Source organism: Eurosta solidaginis, chromosome 3, assembly GCF_040869045.1.
Source record: "Eurosta solidaginis isolate ZX-2024a chromosome 3, ASM4086904v1, whole genome shotgun sequence".
In the NCBI taxonomy this organism is placed as follows: domain Eukaryota; kingdom Metazoa; phylum Arthropoda; class Insecta; order Diptera; family Tephritidae; genus Eurosta; species Eurosta solidaginis.
Window position 1 is genome coordinate 82295721 of NC_090321.1, and position 25083 is coordinate 82320803.

The following is a 25083-nucleotide window of genomic DNA, read 5'->3' on the forward strand; positions in this document are numbered from 1 at the left end:
AGCACATTTGCGCCGAAATTCAAATGACTGTTTGAAGTTGGTATTATAAATCTTTTAAACTGGGATCATATCCTAACATATATCTAACATAGAAGTCCATAATAGGTATAAGCTGGCAAAGCCAGAACATTCTTATACTGATTTTGGAAGGGAGGAAACCAAACTTTTTCTACATTTATTTCGCCTAATATATTCGTATATCAGGAAGCCAAGCAACTCATATTTCTTGTTGGCTGTACTACGTATTCGACTGTGTAAATCTGTTTGGGAAAGCAGCCACTGCTGTAGGCCTATGATCAATCCCAACCCTTTCCTCCCTTTCCTGGCCGGTATGAGTAACCTAAGCGTAAGAAACAGTATCAAAAATGTTGTCAATATAGGTTACGGAAGGTAGTGCTGATGTCTCAGATACCCGTGCTTATTTTAAGATACAACACTTGGCAAGGATAACTTTAAAAAAGTATATAGTAGTATATTGAAATAAACATAAAAGCAATTTTCTCTAATATCAATAACATAATTGATATGTTTCGTCCGTTAAGGTTTCAGAAAAAAAAAATTATTTGAAACAAGTAAGGAAGGCTAACTTCGGGTGTAACCGAACATTACATACTCAGTTGAGAGCTATGGAGATAAAATAAGGAAAATCACCATGTAGGAAAATGAACCTGGGTAACCCTGGAATGTGGTTGTATGACATGTGTATCAAATGGAAGGTATTAAAGAGTATTTTAAGAGAGAGTAGGCCATAGTTCTATGGATGGACGCCATTTAGGGATATCGCCATAAAGGTGGACCAGGGCTGACTCTAGAATGTGTTTGTACGATATGGGTATCAAATGAAAGGTGATAACGAGTATTTTAAAAGGGAATGGGCTTTAGTTATATAGGTGAACGCCTTTTCGAGAAATCGCCATAAAGGTGGACCAGGGGTGACTCTAGAATATGTTTGTACGATATGTGTATCAAATGAAAGCTGTTAATGAGTATTTTGAAAAGGAGTGATCCTTAGTTCCCTAGGTGGACGCCGTTTCGAGATATCGCCATAAAGGTGGACCAGGGGTGTCTCTAGTTGTACGATACGGGAATCAAATGAAAGGTGTTACTGAGCATTTTAAGAGGGAGTGGGCATTAGGTCTATAGGTGGACGCTTTTCGAAATGTCGCCATTAGGGTGGGCCAGGGGTGACTCTAGAATGTGTTTGTATGATATGAGTATCAAATGAAAGATGGTAATGAGTATTTTAAAAGGGAGTAATCCTTAGTTCTATAGGTGGACGCCTTTTCGAGATATCGCCATAAAGGTGGACCAATGGTGACTCTAGAATGTTTGTACGATATGGGTATCAAACGAAAGGTGTTACTGTGCATTTTAAGAGGGAGTGGGCATGAGGTCTATAGGTGGACGCCTTTTCGAGATATCGTCATTAGGGTGGGCCAGGGGTGACTCTAGAATGTGTTTGTACGTTATGGGTATCAAACGAATGGTGTTACTGAGCATTTTAAGAGGGAGTGGGCATTAGGTCTATAGGTGGACGCCTTTTCGAGATATCGTCATTAGGGTGGGCCAGGGGTGACTCTAGAATGTTTGTACGATATGGGTATCAAACGAAAGGTGTTACGGAGCATTTTAAGAGGGAGTGGGCATTAGGTCTATGTGGACGCCTTTTCGAGATATCGTCATTAGGGTGGGCCAGGGCTGACTCTAGAATGTTTGTACGATATGGATATCAAACGAAAGGTGTTACTGAGCATTTTAAGAGGGAGTGGACATTAGGTCTATAGGTGGACGCCTTTTCGAGATATCGCCATTAGGGTGGGCCAGGGGTGACTCTAGAATGTGTTTGTACGATATGGATATCAAATTAAAGGTATTAATGAGGGTTTTAAAAGCGAGTGGCCCTTAGGTGTATATGTGAAGGCGTTCTCGCGATATCGACCAAAATGTGGACCAGGTGATCCAGAAAATCATCTGTCGGGTACTGCTAATTTATTTATATATGCAATACCACTAACAGTATTCCTGCCATGATTCCAAGGGCTGTTGATTTCGCCATGTAGAACTTTTTCATTTTCTTCTACTTAATATGGTAGGTGTCACACCCATTTTACAAAGTTTTTTCCAAAGTTATATTTTGCGTCAATAAACCAATCCATTTACCATGTTTCATCCCTTTTTTCGTATTTGGTATAGAATTATGGCATTTTTTTCATTTTTCGTAATTTTCGATATCGATAAAGTGGGCGTGGTTATGGTCGAATTTCGGCCATTTTTTATACCAAGATAAAGTGAGTTCAGATAAGTACGTGGGCTAAGTTTAGTAAATATATATCGGTTTTTGCTCAAGTTATTGTGTTAACGGCCGAGCGGAAGGACAGACGGTGGACTGTGTATAAAAACTGGGCGTGTCTTTCACCGATTTCGACCATTTTCACTGAGAACAGTTACCGTCATAGAATCTATGCTCCTACCGAATTTGAGAAGGATTGGTAAATTTTTGTTCGACTTATGGCATTAAAAGTATTCTAGACAAACTAAATGAAAATGGGCGGAGCCACGCCCATTTTGAAATTTTCTTTTATTTTTGTATTTTGTTGCATCATATCATTACTGGAGTTGAATTTTGACTTAATTTACTTATACACAGTAAAGATATTAAATTTTTTGTTAAAATTTGAATTAAAAAAATTTTTTTTTTCAAAAGTGGGCGTGTTCTTCATCCAATTTTGACAATTTTTATTTAGCACATATAGAGTAATAGTAGTAACGTTCCTGCCAAATTTCATCATGATATCTTCAACGACTGCCAAATTACAGCTTGCAAAACTTTTAAATTACCTTCTTGTAAAAGTGGGCGGTGCCACGCCCATTGTCCAAAATCTTACTAATTTTCTATTCTTCGTCATAACGTAAACCCACCTACCAAGTTTCATCGCTTTAACGGCCTTTGGCAATGAATTATCGCATTTTGTCTGTTTTTCGAAATTTTCGATATCGAAAAAGTGGGCGTGGTTATAGTCCGATATCGTTCATTTTAAATAGCGATCTGAGATGAGTGCTCAGGAACCTACATTCCAAATTTCATCAAGATACCTCAAAATTTACTCAAGTTATCGTGTTAACGGACGGACGGACGGACGGACGGACGGACGGACGGACATGGCTCAATCTAATTTTTTTTGGATCCTGATTATTTTGATATATGGAAGTCTATATCTATCTCGATTCCTTTATATATGTACAACCAACCGTTATCCAATCAAACTTAATATACTCTGTAAGCTCTGCTCAACTGAGTATAAAAAGCAGGCGGTGCCACGCTCCCTACCAGAAGAAATTTAAATATGCTTTTTCCCACAATTGTTTGAAGATTTCATATAGGAGTGTAAGTGTGGCAGTTGGAGTGAGAGTGGGAGTAGGAGTAGGACTTGGAGCGAGAAAGGAAGTGGAAGCGGGGGATGGAGTAGAACCTCAGAAAAAGAAGTAAACTACAAATTGGCTTCCAATAATGCACTATTATCTACTTATTTTTTTTTAAAAAAGCTAACTTCTTGTGTAAGGCAATGGCCGAAAACAAGTCAAACTTGATTTTTACTGCACTACTTGCAACTAATTATTAGTCAATAAAGTTTTCTCAAAACATAAGTTTAGCAATTCCTAACTGTAATATGTAACTGTTCTACTTAAAAACATTCCCGATCTTCGATGCATCACATCCAAATAAAATCCAAGCACAGATGGCTTTGATTCGGGATGCATGAAACGAAATTTGGGTGAATGATAGGAAATGTAATTTTTAATCATTTTTTCAAGATTTAATGAGTTTGAGATGTATTTACTATAATTTCTCTTATTAAATTATTGTAATTTAACTATAATGGAAAAAAATTAAAGAAATTAAATATACTGGCTGATATTATAATTATTTCGACCCTGGAAAAGATCTTTTTATTTCGAAATCGTTAAGAGTCGAATCGTTGGACTGAGCTTTCATTTCCCCCAGCGGGTTAGGGGATCAGAATATACCCGCGGTTAGTATGCCTGTCGCAAGAGGCGAATAAAATATCAGATTCAAGGGGCTGTGTAGCGCAACCCTTCAGGTTGCCAGCGCAATATATAGCTTCTCCAAACCCAATTGTCAACCTCACCAATCAGCGGCGAATTCTGTTTCACTAGCAGACGAGGATCTGGCGACACCAAGCTCATCATGGAACTTGGGGGTGGGGAGGGAGGGAATGGCCTGAAGGATTAATGTGGCCACATAAATCGTTCCCGAGATGGTCTGGCTAGCACCTTAATGGTGCTGTGGTACCGGAGCGTACCGGATCTGTGTCCGGCAAATGACCATCACATCGATAACACTCCCCGAAACCTTCGGGGAGCAACCTTATCGCTACAACAACAACAACAACAACAACTGAGCTTTCATTCGAAATACAGAATGTTGGCCCTAGAGTGCCCAATTGATTTAGACCTAATTATCATATTTCAGATTTGTCAAGCACAATACTATAATTTAGCTTCCTGTCATTACTTTCTGGGTAAGGTAAATAAGCATGGTGGGACAGAAGTGTTAGAGCTTTATTTAGAGGCATACGATCTTCTTTCTTCCTGAAAACAACCTTATCCTCTGACATGTCATAAAACCTGACCGCGAAATAACGAATATGTCTGTACACATATATGCATCACTTATAAGCTTGATTATACGTATAAAGTTTGTAGCAAAACATTTGAAATTCATGAAATTGTGTCCACCATGACTTAATAAACCACAAAACTATCTAATATTAGTAGCCACAAAATGCAATCATAACATAGCATAGAATACATATCAAATCGGTTTCTTATGACGTCAAGATGCGAAGCAATTCAACTCAAAATGCGGTAACATAAATGCTGTGCAAGTTTTAGAAGGATAACTTACAATTTAAATGTGTATTTCTTGTATATTTTTATACTCAGTTGAGCAGAGCTCACAGAGTATATTAACTTTGATTGGATAACGGTTGGTTGTACAGGTATAAAGGAATCGAGATAGATGTAGAACTCCATATATAAAACCATCAGAATCGAAAAAAAATTTGATTGAGCCATGTCCGTCCGTCCGTCCGTCCATCCGCTAACACGATAACATGAGTAAATTTTGAGGTATCTTGATGAAATTTGTAACCGAAAATTTCGAAAAACGGAAAAAGTGCGATAATTCATTACCAAAGACGGATAAAGCGATGAAACTTGGTAGGTGGGTTTAACTTATGACGCAAAAGAGAAAATTAGTAAAATGTTGGACCACGGGCGTGGCACCGCCCACTTTTTAAAGGAGGTAATTTAAAAGTTTTGCAAGCTGTACTTTGGCAGTCGTTGAAGATATCATGATGAAATTTCGCAGCAACGTTACTCTCATTACTATATGTATGCTTGATAAAAATTAGCAAAATCGGAGAACGGCCACGCCTACTTTTAAAAAAAATTCTTTTAAAATCAAATTTTAACAAAAAGTTTAATATCTTTACAGTATATATGTAACTGAAGTCAACATTCAACTCCAGGAATGATATGGTGCAACAAAATACAAAAATAAAAAAAATATCAAAATGGGCGTGGTTCCGCCCTTTTTCATTTAATTTATCTGCGATACTTTTAATGCCATAAGTCGAAAAAAATATAACAATCCTTGTGAAATTTAGTAGGGGCTTAGATTCTAGGACGATAACAGTTTTTTGTGAAAAAGGGCGAAATCGGTTGAAGCCACTCCAAGTTTTTATACACAGTCGACAGCCTGTCCTTCCTTTGTAAAATGAATGTGACACCTACCATATTAATTAGAATAAAATGAAAAAGTTCTGTAGGGCGAAATCAAGAGTCCTTGGAATCTTGGCAGGAATACTGTTCGTGGTATGAAATATAAAAATAAATTAGCGGTACCCGACAGATGATGTTCTGGGGCACCCTGGTCCACATTTTGGTCGATATCTCGAAAACGCCTTCACATATACAACTACCACCACTCCCCTTTAAAACCCTCATTAATACCTTTAATTTGATACTCATATAGTACAAACAAATTCTAAAGTCACCCCTGGTCCACCTTTATGGCGATATCTCGAAAAGGCGTCCACCTATAGAACTAAGGCCCACTCCTTTTTAAAATACTGATTATCACCTTTCGTATGATACCCATATTGTACAAACGCATTCTAAATCAAAACTGGTCCACCTTTTTAACTATATCTTTATAACGATATCTCGAAAAGGCGTCCGTCCACCTATAGAACTAAGGCACTCCCTATGGCGTCCACCTATAGAACTATGGCACACTCCCTCTTAAAATACTCTTTAATACCTTCCATTTGGTACACATGTCATACAAACACATTCCAGGGTTACTCTAGGTTCATTTTCCTACATGGTTATTTTCCCTTATTTTGTCAAAATAGCTCTCAACTGATTATGTAGTGTTCGGTTACACCCTAACTTAACCTTTCTTACTTGTTATATATGTACTTACATTAATATTGTGATGAATACTAGCAACACTAAGGGATACTATCATCTCTAAACAGATACTAAGCAGTGACTCGTATGCACATCAACAGATCAATCATTATGTCTACCCATATGTCCATACGAGCAGCGGAGAAGAGACGCACAAACACATGCATATATCTTATCTGAGATGCTCACAAAAAAATACAACAATTTTTGCAAGTCTCACTCGCATATACACGCGCATATGAGAAGCTATAAACGTAGTTATAACTGGTAATTTTATAGCTGATAACTAACTAGTAAATTCTAGAATAGAAAAGCCTAGAAATATGCAAAGAAGAAACCAGACCGTATAAAAGGCAGCAACAGTAGAGGCACGACAATCAGTTTGATTTAAGACGCTATCTGACGAGCAATAGAAGTGTTATTGTGAAGTACTTTAATAAAGGTCAGTTTTCGTTATTGAATAGTGGAGTTATTTATTCAACAGTTTAGTGATTCGAACGTTAGCAGAAGGTTGCAAATAAGAGGAATTGCAGTAAACTCGTTACAATATGTATATTTATCCAAAGGATCTCCATTTGGAAAAGACCCGATTTGATTAAAATTCTCTCTATAAATTTTTTATTAAAGGCTAGGACTACTTTTCCAAGTGTTAACACCACGTCTTGGAAATACAACTTTTACAAGACTACCTCCAATTTCATTGCAATGTATTTCATTAAAACGAAATTGTATTATAATTTCTGTTCGAATCTCGAAAATTGGAAGTCATAGTAAGTCATAGTATAGAAAAATAATCAGGATGACGGGCTGTGTTGATTTAGTCATCTCCGTCTGTCTATTTTTGAGATAACCTGATGAAATTTGTGAGATATCTACCATCTTAATATGCGAAATTAGTCGGATCGGACCACTGTAGCATATATCCCCCAAACTATAGATTTTGTATTTCAGATCAGAAGCTCTTCGTAATTTTTGCCCACCTTGAAGCTTCATCCTTATCAAATACCTACGTTTACGTCATGTATTGTTCAAATAAGTGATTCATGGTTATAGCCATCTCATGCAGACAACAAAACAACGTTAAACTTTGGGCGCCTTCAGCGAACACACATCACTCAGTTAAGTAATAGAAAATTTTTTCTGTGAACGAAAGCGTTGAGCGAATGTTGTGGAAAAAACTATATGCTCAGTAATTTGACATAAAATCACAACAATTGAACGGATCAATAATACTCAATGGGCGATCAGAGAGTTATCACTCAACGATTAATGAACAGTTGTGAAGGTTGAAACCACTATTATGTGTGGAGTTATCGATCTTTTTTTTAATTTATCGATAAATTTCGCTAATATATATCTCTTCTCTAAATATCACACATTTAATATAGTCGACTATTCGGATATAACGAATGAGATAAAATTATTGCTCAGCTAAATTCATGAAAGGTATCAACTCTTCACCTTTTTAATTTAATTAAGTTTTATTTAATTTAATTTAATTTAATTTAGTTTAATTTAATTTAATTTAATTTAATTTAATTTAATTAAATTTAATTTAATTTAATTTAATTTAATTTAATTTAATTTAATTTAATTTAATATAATTTAATTTAATTTAACTTAATTTTTTTTTAATTTAATTTAATTTAATTTAAATTAATTAGTTTAATTTAATTTAATTTAATTTATTTTAATTTAATTTAATTTAGTTTAATTTAATTCAATATAATTTAGTTTAATTTAATTTAATTTAATTTAAGTTAATTTAATTTAATTTAATTTAATTTAATTTAATTTAATTTAATGTAATTTAGTTTATTTTATTTTAATTTAAATTAAAATAATTTAATTTGATTTAATTTAATTTAATTTACTTTATTTTAATCTAATTTGACTTAATTAATTTTTTTAATTTTTATTTTTTCTTATGCAATTATTATTTTATATTAATTCAACCAATTACAGCCAACAAAATCCTTGTTTTTGTAAAAAAAATTGTGTATCACTAATAAAAACCACACACATTTGCTGAAGTTTGCTCTGGCCCATTATTTCCAACAAAACAAGAATGCATACACCTCCTCGTGCACTTGCATGTATACAAATTGTGTATATGCTAAGAAACTTTTGAATTAATATGTATGTTAGCGACTTGTTTGCCTTGAGTTGCTGTGTGATTTCGCTCATATTAACTTCATCACGCACCACATTTTTACATTATGCTTGAAACACAATGCCGAGCGACGACGATATACGCCGCGTCGGGCGATGACATTTTTCAAATTACGCCCAGACATTTCGTCTACTAAAAACACAACGCCGGGCGAAAATGACGCTGTTTATTCAGAGTGGCCATTATTTAGAAATAAAGATGAAAACAATTAAAACTTTTTTAATTCTCTGCTTTAGCACTTGACTGCTAAAACACGCCCAAGATGTTAAGAAATTAACAAAACCAAACAAAAATGTTAAGAAATTAAATTAAAAATTATATGTAAAAAAAAAATATTTTTGGATGTTATGTTTTCTTTTTTTATACTTAAAACATTGAACAGCAGCAACCCTTGGGATGTTTGTCGTAGTCGCCCGGCGGCGACGATAGAAATAAATCTATCGTCGCAAAATGACGTCGCGTAACTTTCGCTCTTGGCGTTCATTGTGTTCACCTTCATGTAATTATGGGGATTATATTTTTGACAAGGCGATGTTCGTCGCGTTTATTTCGCGGCGTCAGGGCATTGTGTTTCAAGCTTTACGCTACAGTGTAGTGACTGCACTAATGCTCTCATTCTTCATTACTCAATAGAGCATACCAGTGCCACAGACTTCGCATATGCTAACACATTCTCTTGTACTGAATACAGTACATATACCAATATTACACAGTATGCCTGCATATATGTACATTCTACATGCTCATACATACATATTCAGTACATATGTATGTGTATTCCCCTTATAACATACATGCCATTTACAAAGGCTACTATTACGCTTTCGCTTTCACTACACCTTACGCTTTCGTTCAAGACTCCCCAATACCATTAGCAAAGATGTTTTGCACATAAAAAAAAAAATTCAGTAATTATAATAAAGCTTTCCACCCAGCAAGTACCATCAAGTTATCAGTTTTATGTTTGTATTTTGTTAACTAAATGGTAAATTACCATAATTGTGTACAAGTTCATACATATTTATATGCTCAAATACATACATATGTAGGTATGTATAAATCACCTCCTAACATCAACAAATACATCTGAGTTCATTACCCTACAAGAATACTGACTATCATATGACTATCATCTGATTGTCAGCAATGTCAACCTAACGATCAGCGCCTCATACAAACTTTCTATCACAAACTTAAGGGGACTTGCGCAAATGTGATGTAAACAACTGTGTACGTGTGAGTTTTTGTATCCTTCTTATACACCAACATGGCCTACTGATTAAGTATATAGCCGTACTGCTCACTCTCATTCCTTTTCCTGGATCAGTGCTGACACTCTAACTATCAAAAAGTGTCATAAATGATAGTTTACTGTAGATATCAGGTTTGACTGTTTTACTATCATAAATGACCATTGTTATATTCCGCCAAAAATGAAACAATGCTTTTTGCTTTTTATTTACTTTATTTCATTAAGTTTTTAATTTTGTTCTTATTTGTTTAAAATAACTAGTTTTATAAGAATTCGAGTTCAGAATGTTCAATTTAAATTCAGAAAATAACAAAACAACAGAAGAGCGCTTTCCCCATGCGGAAACACATTTAAAAATTAATCACCACTAACCACTATTATTTTTCGCGTATCAATTTTTTGAGTGCGCCCCATACATTCCGACAGCTTTTGGTATTTTTTAATATTATTTTCGATTTTTTTTCTTTTAGCATGGAGCTTTGAAATGCTCTCTTTTTCATTTTTTAAACTTATTTTTTATATGGTTTTCGTCGGTTGAAAATGGCGGAATTTAAAAAATAACAAGACAACCGTGATAATCATTTGATTGTCATATGACAGTCAGTAGTGACAACATGATTAAATCGGATAAACTCTTCTCGCATACATAAAATTCCGTTGAGAATTATGTATCTGTCTCACATGCATAATGGTATCTGCTGTATGTTCTTTTGTTCTGTACCAGGTGTCCGAAGCTTTCCCAGTTTGAGTCCTTTTTCATTATTATAGGCTGTCGTTGGGAGCATGCGGACATGCATGAGCGAACAAAGGAACATACATAAATTTGAGTATCAATGTTTACGTCATCGCAAGATCAGCATTGTCAATTACAAGTGTGAGTGTATTAGTAAAACTATCAGCGTTTCTTGTAGGGTAGTTAGTCAAGTAGGTAGCAAAAATGTCACCCCGAGCAACTAACTACATATTGTAGTTCTAGTCAACTAACAGACATTCATAAAAGAAAAGCTAAAAAAAATAAAACCGTTTAAAAACAGAAATATAATAACAACAACACCAAAGTATTAATATGTGTGTAATGAAATAACTGACAGTGCGTACTAAAGCTCAACTAAAATGAGACCGGCAGCTTTCCTTTTCTCGTGCACTTAGCAATAGAATATGACGATTTATTAAAAAAGCACAAACACATTTTAGAAATTTGAGCACATACGCATGTTAATAAATAAGCTGTAGTAAATATACTATTATTGTAGCTTTTGTTTGGAAATATAAAAGTATATCTTGCAGAAAATGTTTATTGGAGCGTGAAGTATGCACATTCATATCTTAGCATTAAAGACTGCATGAGAGGGGCGCTACTGCCAGGCGCATGTACATGGAGACAACTCGCTATATTATCAGCGCTATACTAATGTGATAACTCAATCTTATGTTTTTGCATAAGTATACAAATTCTTATCTTTGAAGTCACTAAATCGATACGACATTCGGAAATTAACGCCGCAATTGCTTCAATTTCTTATAAAAGACGTTACGCCTTGGAAATATAAACTAAATGACAACCTAGAAAGCTATTTGTAAGGCAAAGTAAAAAACGATCTTCGAGGTCTTGTAAATTTTATGGCAAGGTTCGTTTGAGTAAGGTTGAACTTGCTAGTCCATTGTGTTACCAGACTTGTTCAATTACCAAACCAAAAACCCCTATCAAAAACTATGACTTTTTTCCGTCTTCTTGGCAAATACTAGAACCTTTCAAGGACACATGCCACTTGCAGCTTCTAGATCTGATAGCCGTGCCACTCCTTATAGCTGAAGTCTTAGCGCTGCGAGCGCAGGACACGAGCACAATGCTTGCTCGATCGTTTCCTATGCAACACGCACTTTTTACAGCTGCTATCACTGACAAGGCCTAATTTAAAAGCAAGTGATGCCAGCAAATAGTTCCCAATCAAAATACCTATCATGAGCTTACAGTCCAATTTTTTCAATGAGGCTCTAAGATCTGTACATGATCTTCCACACTTTTCTGCCCCTCCTTTGTTTACATACCTTTCCTGCTTGCTCGTCCGCTTTATATACCGATAAAATATCAATATAAAATCGACGACACATGCGTATCATTTCGATAACAAGACCACAAGATACCAATAGAAGCTAATAGCAAACTGATAAAAAATCGCTAGCATATCAAACACTCGGCGATAAGGATTCGCTATCAATAATAAGCCGATAATTAAACAGTTACTTCTCTGTATCGGTTGTTACCGATAAGAAGCCGACGAAGCTCTTCTCAAAAAGGTCTAAACTATTTCTTTCTGGTAATGTTGCCTCTGTTGTGGTTTAACCTTCATCCCTGGGCGAGCTCTAATTTACTTAAAAAAATATTTTTCCACACGTACATCTACATGTTTGCACATAGAACTTCACGAGTACTCATGTTGTGTAATTTTAATTTATTTTTGTTTTGTCGCGGTACAGCCAAAACTATGAAAACTGTATTCATAAACGATCTAATAGTAAAACCAGATAAACCACTTTCTCTAACAATACTTTACTCTAATACTTCGACATATACACTGCGAGAAACAGTTAATTTAAGGTGTGCACATTCTTTTCGGAACAGTCCTTAGTTGAATATGTTCTTAATTTAATTTACCTTGTGTGATTGTTTGAAGTGATTATAAAGTCAGTATTGGTCCTTTAACCATAAGATAATATTTATTTTCTGAGCCCATGCATGTACATAATTCTGCTCCACTCTGAGTGTAAGTTCATTCAAAAGCTAACTATCTTGATTTAATAACGCTTCTTTGTATTGTAAACGTACACGTTTACACTTAAAGAGATATACTAAGCGACTACGGGTATGCGACGTGACTATGACTGTAATTGGTTAGTGTTGTTGCTTTGTAAAAATAATATATAGTTGAATGTCACTATTTTGTTCACTCATCCAGCCACTCAGTACTTCAATAAAATATAAGTACCCACATAAATATATAAATATCTACATAAATGTGTTAATACCTGAATATTAACGTGGCGTTTCATTATCTGCGAAGTGAAAGTGTTGGTTATACTTGTGTAAATACCTTCATATTTTCCCCTAAACTCACATAAACACATTTTATCAATCATAAATTGTACTGTGGTTTTTACTGCTGCCACAAAATTTAGCAGTCAAATTTGGCAACAAACATTACTTTCGCAAATAGGTTGAGTAAACGTTTATAAGCGTGTATGTATGTATTCTGGCGAATACTAGCAGTTCTACACATAACTATGCTGCGACTAAATAAATGCATAACAACAATAAAGCAAGCGGCCACACTTGTGTACATGAACACATCAAAGTAAGCCATTTACACACGTACATAGAAGGCGACGAAGAATATCTCACATACATATCTATATATGTAAGGCATCAGCTAAGAGCAGAAGTGGTTACTAACGCATACATGAATATCGCTAAATAACGAAGTATGAGATACAACTGTTCCAACGGTTCGTAAAAAGTCTAGACCTCAGGGGAAATAGGTGAACGAGGCTAATTGAGAGTATAAAAGCAGCATGATGCAAGCGATAGTCAATCAGTTTTATTTAAACACGGTATTAGTTGCGAAGTATAATTGTGAAGTACTACTCCCAATGTAGTCTACATAAGACCATTTTGCAGTACTGAACATTGGAGTAATTTCCAAGATTTCCCCAGAATTCGTTAAAATATTGTAAACAATTTTCATATTGTAGTAAAGTATTTGTTGTTTCCGGCTAAGCCATTTACGTTATGACCATATTTTGTATGGGCATTTCATAAAGCTCACTGAATATTAATATTTGAGCTTTGTTCTGCATTTTTCCCATCTTTTCGACCGGCATATCTCTCTAAGAGGAATATCGCTTATATAGTATATATAATATGTGGTTCCACTGTAGACCATGATTTTGTTCCACATACCTACATGAGACAAACCTTCTTTGCAAATTCAGCAACTGTATAATCAATAGGATCCCTGAATTGTAGTTTGTAATCGATACGACTACCTACATACATAGAAACCTGCTTTAAAAACTCTGATCTTGACTTTTAGATTAAAGCTAATGGTACTATTAGTAACTGGCCTCGAAAAGACCTTGTATATTAAATTTCAAAGTTGTTAAAATTGAATGAGAAAACTTAGTAAATAAAATATATATTTATGTATTTAAATCCAAACATATATTGTATGTATAAATCTTTCGTTTTCATCTTTTTACTAAATTGTTGGGCTGAGTGTAAATTTTTCTATGCTAAGTATTCCAGGTAAATAGGATATTTCAAATTTAATTAGAAGCCCGGTAAAATAAAGTTCATTAGTGCCACAAAGCGGCAGGTAAAATGAGAGTTTATAGGAAGCACAAAATTAAATAAAAGGAAATATGGTCCCGAAACATAGAAAATTGCTTAGTCATAAAATGGGCGGTGCCACAATCATTTTTTAAAAGGTTTAAGGTTTTCCTATTTATTGTTATAAATCCACTTGAGAAATGAAATACCATTGATATAAAGCTCTTTCTTGCAAAGATATAGCTTGTTTTATTCGACCACGACCCTTTTAAAAATCTTTCATATAAAAATAAGCGTGGTTCTTAACCGATTTCGTTAATTTTTCTTCAAGGTATTCCTTATAGTAAAGGCAACCTCTCTGCCGAATTTTGTTACTATAGGTTTAACGATTTATGATTAACAATATTTGTAAAATTGATTTTATCACAAGTGGGTGGTGCCACGCCCATTTTACAAAAATTTTTCAAGTTTTTATCAAGAGTCTCAATATCAGTCCACACGTCAAATTTCAACTTTCTAGGTGAATTATTTACTAAATAATCAAGTTTTTTGTGTTTCCCAAAATGTTTTATATATAAAAAGTGGGAGTGGTTATCATCCAATTTCGCTCATTTTCAATTCCAATCTATTCTGGGTCCAGATAAGCTCGTGTACCAAATTTGGTGAAGATATCTCAATATTTACTAAAGTTATCGTGTTAACGGACAGATAGACGGACGGACACATCAATTTTTTTTTTTAGCGATACTGATGATGATTTTGATATATGGAAGTCTATACTTATCTCGATTCCTTTATATCTGTACAACCAACCTTTATCAAATCAAAGTTATAATACCCTGTGTACAAGTACAGCTGGGTATAACAATAACAAGCGAAAGGAGAATTTTGAAAGTTTTTACTTATTTATTTAACCTTCAGTCTAACATAATTTCTGCTCAAGACCTTATAGAGGCTGGTGGATGTTTACATAACGTCCAACGTGAACGAAAAACTGGTCTCCGATCGCAACATGCTACAAAAAACGCCAGCCGGAGGACACGGCACAGCATAGGGTGGTTATAAACACAGAGAAACCCCTGGAATATGAGTTTGCCTTAGGAATCTTCTATGACATTGCCGGCCTTTCAACAATGTCTCTAAATGGGTGATCATGGATGGTCTTAACTACATTAAAGTACATCTAGCCAAAACCAGGTGTTGAATTTCAGGAAGTCTACTTCAAAGCTGTACTCTGTGAAGCCAAAACACTGGTCATCAACCAACCGTTCAGGCGGTTCTACAAAAACGGCTAACGCAGATGACGTTGCAATTGTCACAAAAGGAAGGATCCTTCCAACAATTACCGCTTTGATGGTTCGGGCGCTTCGGGATATACATACCTGGAAATCTAATGTCGGGTTGACCGCCAATGTGGAGGAGATTGATAAGGTCTTGTTTTTTAAATGTATCAGGTCCCAAATTGTACCAGACTTAAGCAAGGAGAGTTAAAAAAAAGCCATGCACAAAATATCCAGGAGTCATTCTAGATAATAAGTTGTCTTGGAAGCTCAACGTGGAGGGGAAAGTGTGGAACTCCTCGGCGGCCCTTTATCGCACTCTCTTTCTCTCATTGGGTATTTGCAACGACTGCAGAGCCATCCTAGACTATGGAGTGGAAAGCCACACAGGAAGTATTCGGATATTCGGTATACTGTGCTGAATCGGAAATAAACAAATTTTACAAGCTGCCAGATCACTGTTAACCTTTTCAGGCGGAAGTAGTAGAAGTGGCTAAAGCAGTAGAAACACTTTAAAAAAATAGCCTGCCACTGTTTCAAGTTCGAGTATGAAGGCACCTAGTTCCTACCTCCTTTTTATATCACACACAGGTACGTCTACCGCCACAATACCATACCACCACATACATCCGCTGATTAGTCAGCTAGAACTCGCAGGACATCGATTTCACCAAACACCGGTTACTTGGAAATCAATCATCTGCTTATCGCCAATTCATATTCATATTCATATTTACTAAGTCAATGGCAGAAACCTTACTGATTAGATTTACAAGTTTACAAATTAACTTAAAACTAAATAACAATTTATTCAAGGATAAGATAAATTTTCTCGATAGTAAGACTCAATACGTAACTTAAACAAAGGCCTGGGCATTGTAAAGTCAATATTAAGCTTTCTAGAAATTTTACTAAACTCTTCGAGGCCTCTTATGAGAGGGGCAAAGCTAGGGTAGTTGGTTCTAGGAGCTTCAGCGTAGAACATATTGTGAGACCGTAAAGATCTACTGGGAACATGAAAATTTAACTGCCCAAGCAGAGCTGAGCAATCAATGGTACCAGAGGTAATATCATAAATAAACATTAAATATTGCACTGTACGTCTGACATGCAGTGGCACAAAGTTTATAAGCACACATCTGTTTATATAGGTTGGTAGGGGATTAACAAAATGTAGAGGTAGGAGGACAAATCGGAAGAATTTACGTCGAACCCTTTCAATTCTTGCAGAGTATGTGGTGTAAATGGGATTCCATATGATAGAGGCATACTTAAATTTAGATCGCACTAAGGAATTACATAATATACTCCTAGTGTATGGGGCCTTAAAATCCTTCGCATAACGCCTTAGAAAAGCTAAGATAGCATAAGCTTTTGGTATAAAGCAGTTAACATGGTTAACTAAAGTGAAAGAAGAGTCGAAAAAGACGCCAAGATCACGAAACTCTTTGACCGAGGCGATAAACTATGTCGACAAAAACGCACTAGTAGGTCTAGAAAACGTGATATGCCAACATTTACTATTGTTAAGTCGCAGATGATTATTAAGAGCCCACACATGTAGAGCATCCATATCTCTCTGCAGTAGCAATGCATCTGATGCAGAGTTGATGCGCCTAACTGTTTTAAATCATCAGCATAAAATAAATAATTTGAATGCCTTAAATTAAAGCCGACATCATTGATGAAAACAACAAATAAGACTGGACCGGGAATACTACCTTGTGGCACCCCAGAGGTTGCCAAAAACTCATAGGACCTCATATTCTCGATTTCAACAAATAAAATTTTGTTTGTAAGGTATGACTGTAATCATGAAAAAAGGTTGAATGGAAACCAATGTATTCAAGTTTCCGCAGAAGTATATTGTGGGACACTGTATCAAACGCCTTAGAGAAATCTGTACATATATTATCATCCTGATAACCATCCTTAACCGTCCTGTGCATAGATGGGTACCCGGGTACCTTTTGCATATTCAAAAGCCATTTTTAAATAAACTACAAATAGAAAGGAGTTAAAATTTGAGGCATCGTATGGGAATAAGTCTTCTTCAAAAAGGAGAGAAAATTTTTTCAAACATACTTTCATAAAGATGGTTTTTTTAATAAATTAGTTTTTTATTACTAAAAGTAGTTTTTTATTACTAGTTCTCATGACTGGGATACCTAGGCACCACTAGTAGTTCTAACGTATGAATTGCCTTGTGGTTCCCGTGTACCCAGCCATGCGAACTAAGAAGAAAAGTTATTCATGAACAGGACGGTTAAAAGCAGAGACACAGTATTGAGAAAAAACAGCTATGTTTGTCACTGTTGAACGACAACCACCAAACTCATGCTGACATGGATCGATTGTTCCTTTAATAGCAAAATCCAGCTTATCCTTTACTACTTTCTCAAACAGTTTTGAACAGGTTGATAGTTTAGACATTGGCCTGTAATTTGCTGCCTCGCTTTTGTTTCCAGACTTAAAGACTGGACTAATAGAAGCCAATTTCCATCGATAAATTAAAACGCCAGTGGACAAAGACACATTAAAGATGTGGCAGAACGGCACGCAAAGCGAACAGCTTAACTTTTTTAACCAAAAAGAAGACACCCTATCAATATCTGTCCACCGATATCCTCCAATTTTTCATCTGCGAATCTCCAGACATTAATTTCACCAATCATCGGGTGCTTAAAAACCGACTCGTTATCTACGATTCGCCGTGAATTGGCATTACCAACCACCAGTCGATTTAAGATGGGAATGGATGTACCTACTCGTCACCACCGATCCACTGACATGCATTAATTTATCGACTCGTCATCTACAATTCCCCGGCTATCCATTCCACCACCCACCCGTTGCTTGCGAGTACATGCACTAATTCCTCATCAGCGATTCACCAATCCTACTCACCGACATCCATCAGTTTACCGATTCGTCATCTACGACTCGCCGGGTATCGAATCGGATTCAGCCAACCACCTGTTGCTTAGAAATCGATTCGTCATCGCCGCCACCAGCCGGCATTCCACCATTGTAGCCCCCCAACAAAGTAACGTTTAGTCATTTAAAAAGGAAATAGGTACCTTCGCCATTCTAGATTGACTGAGTACTACCTCAGCCTTTTACAAAATCGTCTTTACAAAATATTGAAGTGTACTTTTAAAACTTTCGATGTAGTAAATAATTTTAATCTATTCTATTCCATCAAGTAGTTCAGATATACTAAATGTTTCATCCTCCGACACAAGGCTCGTTATTTCGCTGAAGCGAATGCATTTTTATGGTGGCCCTTACCAGATTTATGCACTACAAAAAGATATTGCCTTGTTATCTTTGGAAGTACACCTTTTGTTACTTCGAAAATTGGCAATTAAAGTAAAAAGATTTCTGGCATTTAAAACTTTTTCATTACTCTTGATTATGCCAGTAATTAAAAACATGATAAATTTATTCGTTTGTTTTACAAATCTAGTAAAAAATGCTATTTCCCTGATATCTAAATACTTTTCGCACAACGCAAAGAAATTAAAAATAAATAAATTTTAAACCCGAGCAGAAAACTGGCGTGGGTACAAAAAAAAAAGGATTAAAGAAAAGTCCTTAAAATATACATAAGTGAATTGAAGAAGTTAAATCAAAAGAAGAATTTCACATCAAAAAGGCTTAAGAACAATTTTGTAAATGTCACGTCGCGTAAAAGCCCATCATTGCAACGATGCTAGAAAAATTTTAAAAGATAATGAAGCCAACAAGAAGGCAAACAAAAGCCAAACAAATCATCTACCGCCAGCCGTACTTAATCCCTAAGGATGACTGATGCACACACACATGCGCAAATACCTCGTTTTACCCGTTCGTGTTGTGTCGCTTCTTTCTCTCCAATCTCCTTTGCTTAACACAACTCGAGATTGCATTCATTTTGTTTATATCGTTTGGTAAATTTGTTCGTTTTATTTAGAAAGTGTGCTTGTCGTAATTTTTTGATAATCTATGCCTTTATCTCTTCGTTTATTCTCAGCATTTTTTCTCTCCAAAAATGTTCCACTTAAATGTACTTTAGCCGCATTTCGCCAACTGCTTGCCCTCAGGTAATTTGTAGCGCTAATTACTCGTTATTTGTTTCTTGAATCCTCAGGTTATTTGTCCTTTTTTAATTCTTTGTAAATCATTTGAAATATTTCTCTCGCTACATTTCTTCCACTTCGCTCATGGTAAAATTGCATTTCTTTGTCAAATTTTTTTTCAGCTGTTTAGTTCCTAAGCCATTTCTATCCTTTAATTTATGTATGTTTTTAATTTTTTTTTTCTTTGCAGGACCTCCAGTTTTATCTGAATCCATTCAAGGCACATTGGGTCGACTGCCGTGTAATGTGACGCCACCCATTCTTGAAGATCGTGTTGCGCTTGTAATTTGGTTTAAAGTGGGTCTGAAGACGCCCATATATAGGTGAGTAAGTATACATATAAAAACACAGTTTTGATATACCTTTTTATGTAAGATGCAAGTAACACAGCTAAGAATAGGCCTGTATTCAGCTATGCCTCTCATTAGTATACCTTAACCATAATCTGATTGACTCTTTTATAAAGCTCCATTTTTACTTCATTGGGGTGGTAAAATTGCAACTATCGCAAGCACGTCGAAGAGCATAGTGGACGCGCTCATCAGCCCGATATGATGAGCTACACAGTACCTACATAGCCCAAAGGGCAGAGCTGAAAAATGCTATAAAAAAAGCATGAGAGCCTGCTGCAAGCAACTCGTAGAGAGTGACGATGTGTTCGAGATAAAAGTTCTTCGAAAGATTTACGGACATCTACGCCTTGGACATAGCGGTATTATATCGGACAAACGGAATATATGATCACGTGCTTGAGCTTCGAAAGAGGGCCACAATTGGGTGCTAGGGTGCAGAAATGGGAGAACATGTTTATCATGTGTATACGGATTGTTCCAAACTAATGGACAGGTCGGGTTTGCTGTTTACTGCGTCGATTCAGAAATGAGTAGATTTTACGGGCTTCCACATCACTGCAGCATCTTTCGGACGGAAATTATAACCGTGAAGAAAACGGCAGAAATTTCGGAGAAAGCTTGCTTAAGCTGCAGTCACGTGAATTTAATATATTGATATACAGGCGGCGATTAAGGAAATAAACGCCCACTGTACTTCATCCAGAAATGTTCTGGAATGCAAAGAAGCATTGTAAAAAATTCTGTCCGGTCGGCCCATACATCTGTACTGGATTCCTGGCCATTAAAGGAAAGAAGGTAACAAAAAGGCCGATGAGTTGGCGAAGGAGGGTGCAAGACACTCTTAATTGACGATAGACGTCCCAATTTGTTTGGCAGAAACTAAAAAAGGACAGCAGTTGTATATCATTCGTCAATAAGGAAAGCCGTGGATATAATGGGGTGGATGAAAAATTCTAAGATTATGTGCAAAACCAACCATATTAGACCCTCTGAAGAAAGAAGACATAAGGTTCACGATGGGCATACTAACAGGACACTGACTTCTGGTGTCACATGCTAATAAGTTAGGTCTGGTCAGTAACAGTAGATGTAGGAAATGCGAACTGCAGGAAGAAACGGTTGAGTACGTTCTGTGTTCTTGTCCTGTGCTCGCAAGATCAAGGCTCCAGCTATTAGGGGCAGCAGAGTTGCCAGGTATTGAGGTGGCAATTAAGCTAGGTCCCAGAAAGTTTTTCCAAGAGGACGGTGCTTTTCTATAACATAGTTCCTGGCACCTGATTGGGGCACTTCCGTTTGGTCTTTAAACAAATTCTGGTAACACTATGGACACATTCAGTCTTTTTGAGGTCTTTACTGGTCGGCCATTTCAACCTTACCCATTCTGACGCGTTGGCGCGGTGAATACAGAAGGAGATTTAATGATGAGCTTGCCGAGCTTTACGCATACATAGTCAGGGAATTAAAAGGCAACTGCTATGCTGACTAGATCACGTTATTTGAATGAAAGATGATGCTGCGGCTAAGATAGTACTTTCATCGGAACCTGCCTATGGAAGCATTGGAAGAAGGCGGTCCCCACACCGCTGGAAAGACCGTGGGTGGAAAATGATTTGAATAACCTTGTTGTGATCAATTGGCGCCAGTTAATCCAACAAAGAAGCTACCGGCGCGCCTCGTTGGACGGCCATAACCGTTTAAACCTTTTAATGCCAGTTAGATAATATTTATTGTTTAAAGGTGAAATTCGTTATATCCTTCGATCAGCGTAACGTAGAAACTCAGCATCTGAGGGTTGCTCATCTTTTAAAGTCAAAGTGTAAAAAAAGCCCACTCTTTTATACTAACTTACATTTTCTTGAAAAAAACTTGCTTCACATCTGAGACAATAGTGCACAGAGAAGGAGCTAAACGATAGCCGATGATAAATTCTATAAAGTTTGTAGTTTAAAGTTTTTTAATCTTAGCAAATCCTTGTATCAGCCTTGCGACTTCTTTAATAAATTCGTTCCCCATATTGCATTTGTATTTATTCTCATTGTGTCTGTCGATTCAATTAAATGGATTTTCGTACGTTCATTTATTGGTCAGCTGAGAAGTTGACTAAATGCCTGTTATCCTTTTAGCATTATCTGCGAAATAAACCCGAATATAAGCAGCAACAACAAATGCAGCGAAATATAAAATAAAAAAACTCTGGCAACAGCCGAGAAGGCAACAGCTGTGCACTTTTGTTATTTAAAAAGTCTGGTTGCTTTCCATTTGCTTCGTTCTTAGCATTTGTCTTGTTTTATTCGTTGTTGAGAATTATTTTAATTTTTCTCTTTGCTTCTTTTCATTTTTTTTTATTAAGTTAGTGTAAACGCACATGTTGCCCAAATTTTTAATTAAAGTTTTACTTTTCCGAACAAAAAACCACCTTGTAGGCGAATACCACAATGAGAACATATACAAAGGTACATGTAAACTTTCAGGTATACCCAGGGAAGAAAATACATAAATCTGAACGCGCTGGACTCTAATTTATGGGTCGTCATTTCTTACACCAAGGGAATTTAAATCATTTTCCACAACGTTTCTTTCATTCGCACAACAGAGCCTAGCCAATGTAGACTCTGCGTTTTAATTCGCTGGGTTGTGTTGATTTTTGTAAAGCTTGTACTACTCATCATTAAATCTTCTTCAGTACTCGCCGTCGCCAACTTGTAAAGGTGCGTTAATCTTCCAAAGAACTTTTCCCGCGAACCTTCCCAGAGCCACTTCATCTGATGTTGTCATGTTCCCGGCTTTAGAATCATATAGCAAGTCGGATAAGAAACGTGACTTAGAGCGTCATTCTCGTTTTCCGAGAGAGGACTTAGCTTTTCAATTGCCAACCTCTTTCAAAATAGCATTTATTGGCAAGAGTGTTTCAGCGCCAGATTTCAAAACCGATGTTGTTCTTTGTGTTAATGCTTGTTCCCTAAAACACTAAATCTTTTAATATTTCGAAATTGTGGCTGCTAAAAGCATGATGACAGAAGGTACTTCATTTTGCCCTCATCCATCATCAAGCCAAGCTTTTCCGCTTCTTTTTCAAGTTTGGGCTAAGTACTACTTACGGCATACGTTATTCAGGCCGGTCATATAATTTTCGTCAGCATGCGCCAATAATTGCACGATTTCATAGATTTTTATTCTTATGTCCCCAGAGCACCTACATAGTGAGGCGAGAGAAATTCATATTAGGAAGAGAAATGCAATGCTGAACAAACAGTTTCTGTTGAATATAAAGAAACCTGGGTGTCCCAACAGACATTTTTATGTAGAAGAAGAACGCAAAATGATACCCAGTGATATCCACAGAAAGGCGTTGGACCTCTATGCCAGGAATTGCTCGGCGAACCCAGTTATTAAAGCTAAATACAACGAAATCGCAGCAGAGAAGAGCAATCTAACTAGGGAGACGCGCGTCACTCTAGCTCAACTTCAATCTGTAACAGGTTAAAGTCTTATATATCCCGAATCAACCCCAACATACTTAATGCATATCCTGCTTTCGACGTGTCCCCACATGACATTTTTTCAATTGCAATGCGGAACCAACCCCTTAACACCCCTTTCTCTGCGGCTAACCCCTCTTGAAAACGCAGGTTTCCTTGGACGCCCGTTAGGGGATATTGATGACAATTTGTGAGTAGTTGCACCTATGGGGCGAAGCACTGTTACAACAAAAACAACCAGTGAAGATATGTCTATGAAAAGTACATAAGTTTTATTCAAGCTTCTACTTAGTTTATATCTCCACAAAACGTTTGATGCCATAGAAAAAATACTTGACGCGATTTACCTCCGAGGAGATTAAGAGCCAGCTCCTCTTCCAATTTGCGTCGTGCTATATATTTCACGGCGATTTCGAAGGTGCAGTGAAATAACTCCCACATGAAATAACTCCCAAATATTTTCCATACAAATTGGGACTTATTTCATTATGAAATAACTCCCAATTCATTGGGACTTATTTCATAATTTTTGCTGGTAATTATTTCATAATGAAATAACTCCCAAATGAAATAATCCCCAATAAAATTTCTTTGGGAGTTATTTCATAATTTTTGAGATTTGGAGTTATTTCATTTTTATTGGGAGTTACTTCATTGCTTATAATTCAGGCATTGGTAGTTATTTCATTTTTGTTGGGAGTTATTTCCTTTTCTTAAAAATACAATTTTATCAAACTTTGACGTTCTTCTAACAGTTTCTATGGGTCGGCTATACATTAAGGGACCAATTGGTTTTATTCGTAAACCAAAGGAGTTTGAACTTTAAGTTTTGCTCATAGGTTCTCAGGGAGTTCCCCAACGAGAATCAGTAAGTAATTTTTAATTGTTATTAACAATTTACTAGTAATTAGTAGTTAAAGTTACCATGGTATAACTATCACTTTTTATCTACTAACTAGCAGACCCGGTAGACGTTGTTCTGCCCTAAATTTGGCCTATCTGTATACATTTTAATGAGCTTTTCCGTCTAACTCTGCCCTACCCCTCTACACTTTTTCCTAATCTCTTTATTCACTCCTCCCTCCGTCTTTTTCGCTTCATCTCCATCTTCGTCTCATTCTATCTCTTTCTCAGTATCCTTCTCTCTTCTCTCAAATGTTTCTCCTTCTTCTTCATCTCTTATTGCCAGTCCCACAGGGTGGTATGTATTTTGTCCCAGTCCCATTCCGAGTCTCAGTCCCAGTCCTAGTCCTAATCCCAGTCCCAGTCCGTCTCTATTATACTTCCCGGAAAAAAGCATCGTAAATACTAATATAGGCAAATTTATATACGAAATTTCAGGCAAATCGAATAGGACGGATGCAAATAAGTATGTGGGTATTATTAATTCATGTCCTTATTTCGGCTTCGCATGCATATTTATCAGTTTTGCCAGGTTGATGCGACTAAATCGAATATCACAATGAACTTCAGAGCTCTCACCAACAGCTTTCATTTGATATCCATAATACACACACATTCTAGCGGTATCTGGGTCCATGTTTTGACCTATATCTCAAGACCGTTTCCTCCCAGATGTATGAAAATTATCCTGTTCTAT

General features: G+C 36.2%; 1 protein-coding gene across 1 annotated transcript in view; it reads left to right on the forward strand.

Moving 5' to 3' along the window:
• Positions 1–25083, forward strand: part of side-VIII (sidestep VIII) — a 930757-nt gene that overhangs the window by 504819 nt on the left and 400855 nt on the right. Inside the window, 1 exon segment of the mRNA XM_067772586.1 lies at positions 19842–19974. Coding sequence (XP_067628687.1) covers positions 19842–19974 — 133 coding nt within the window.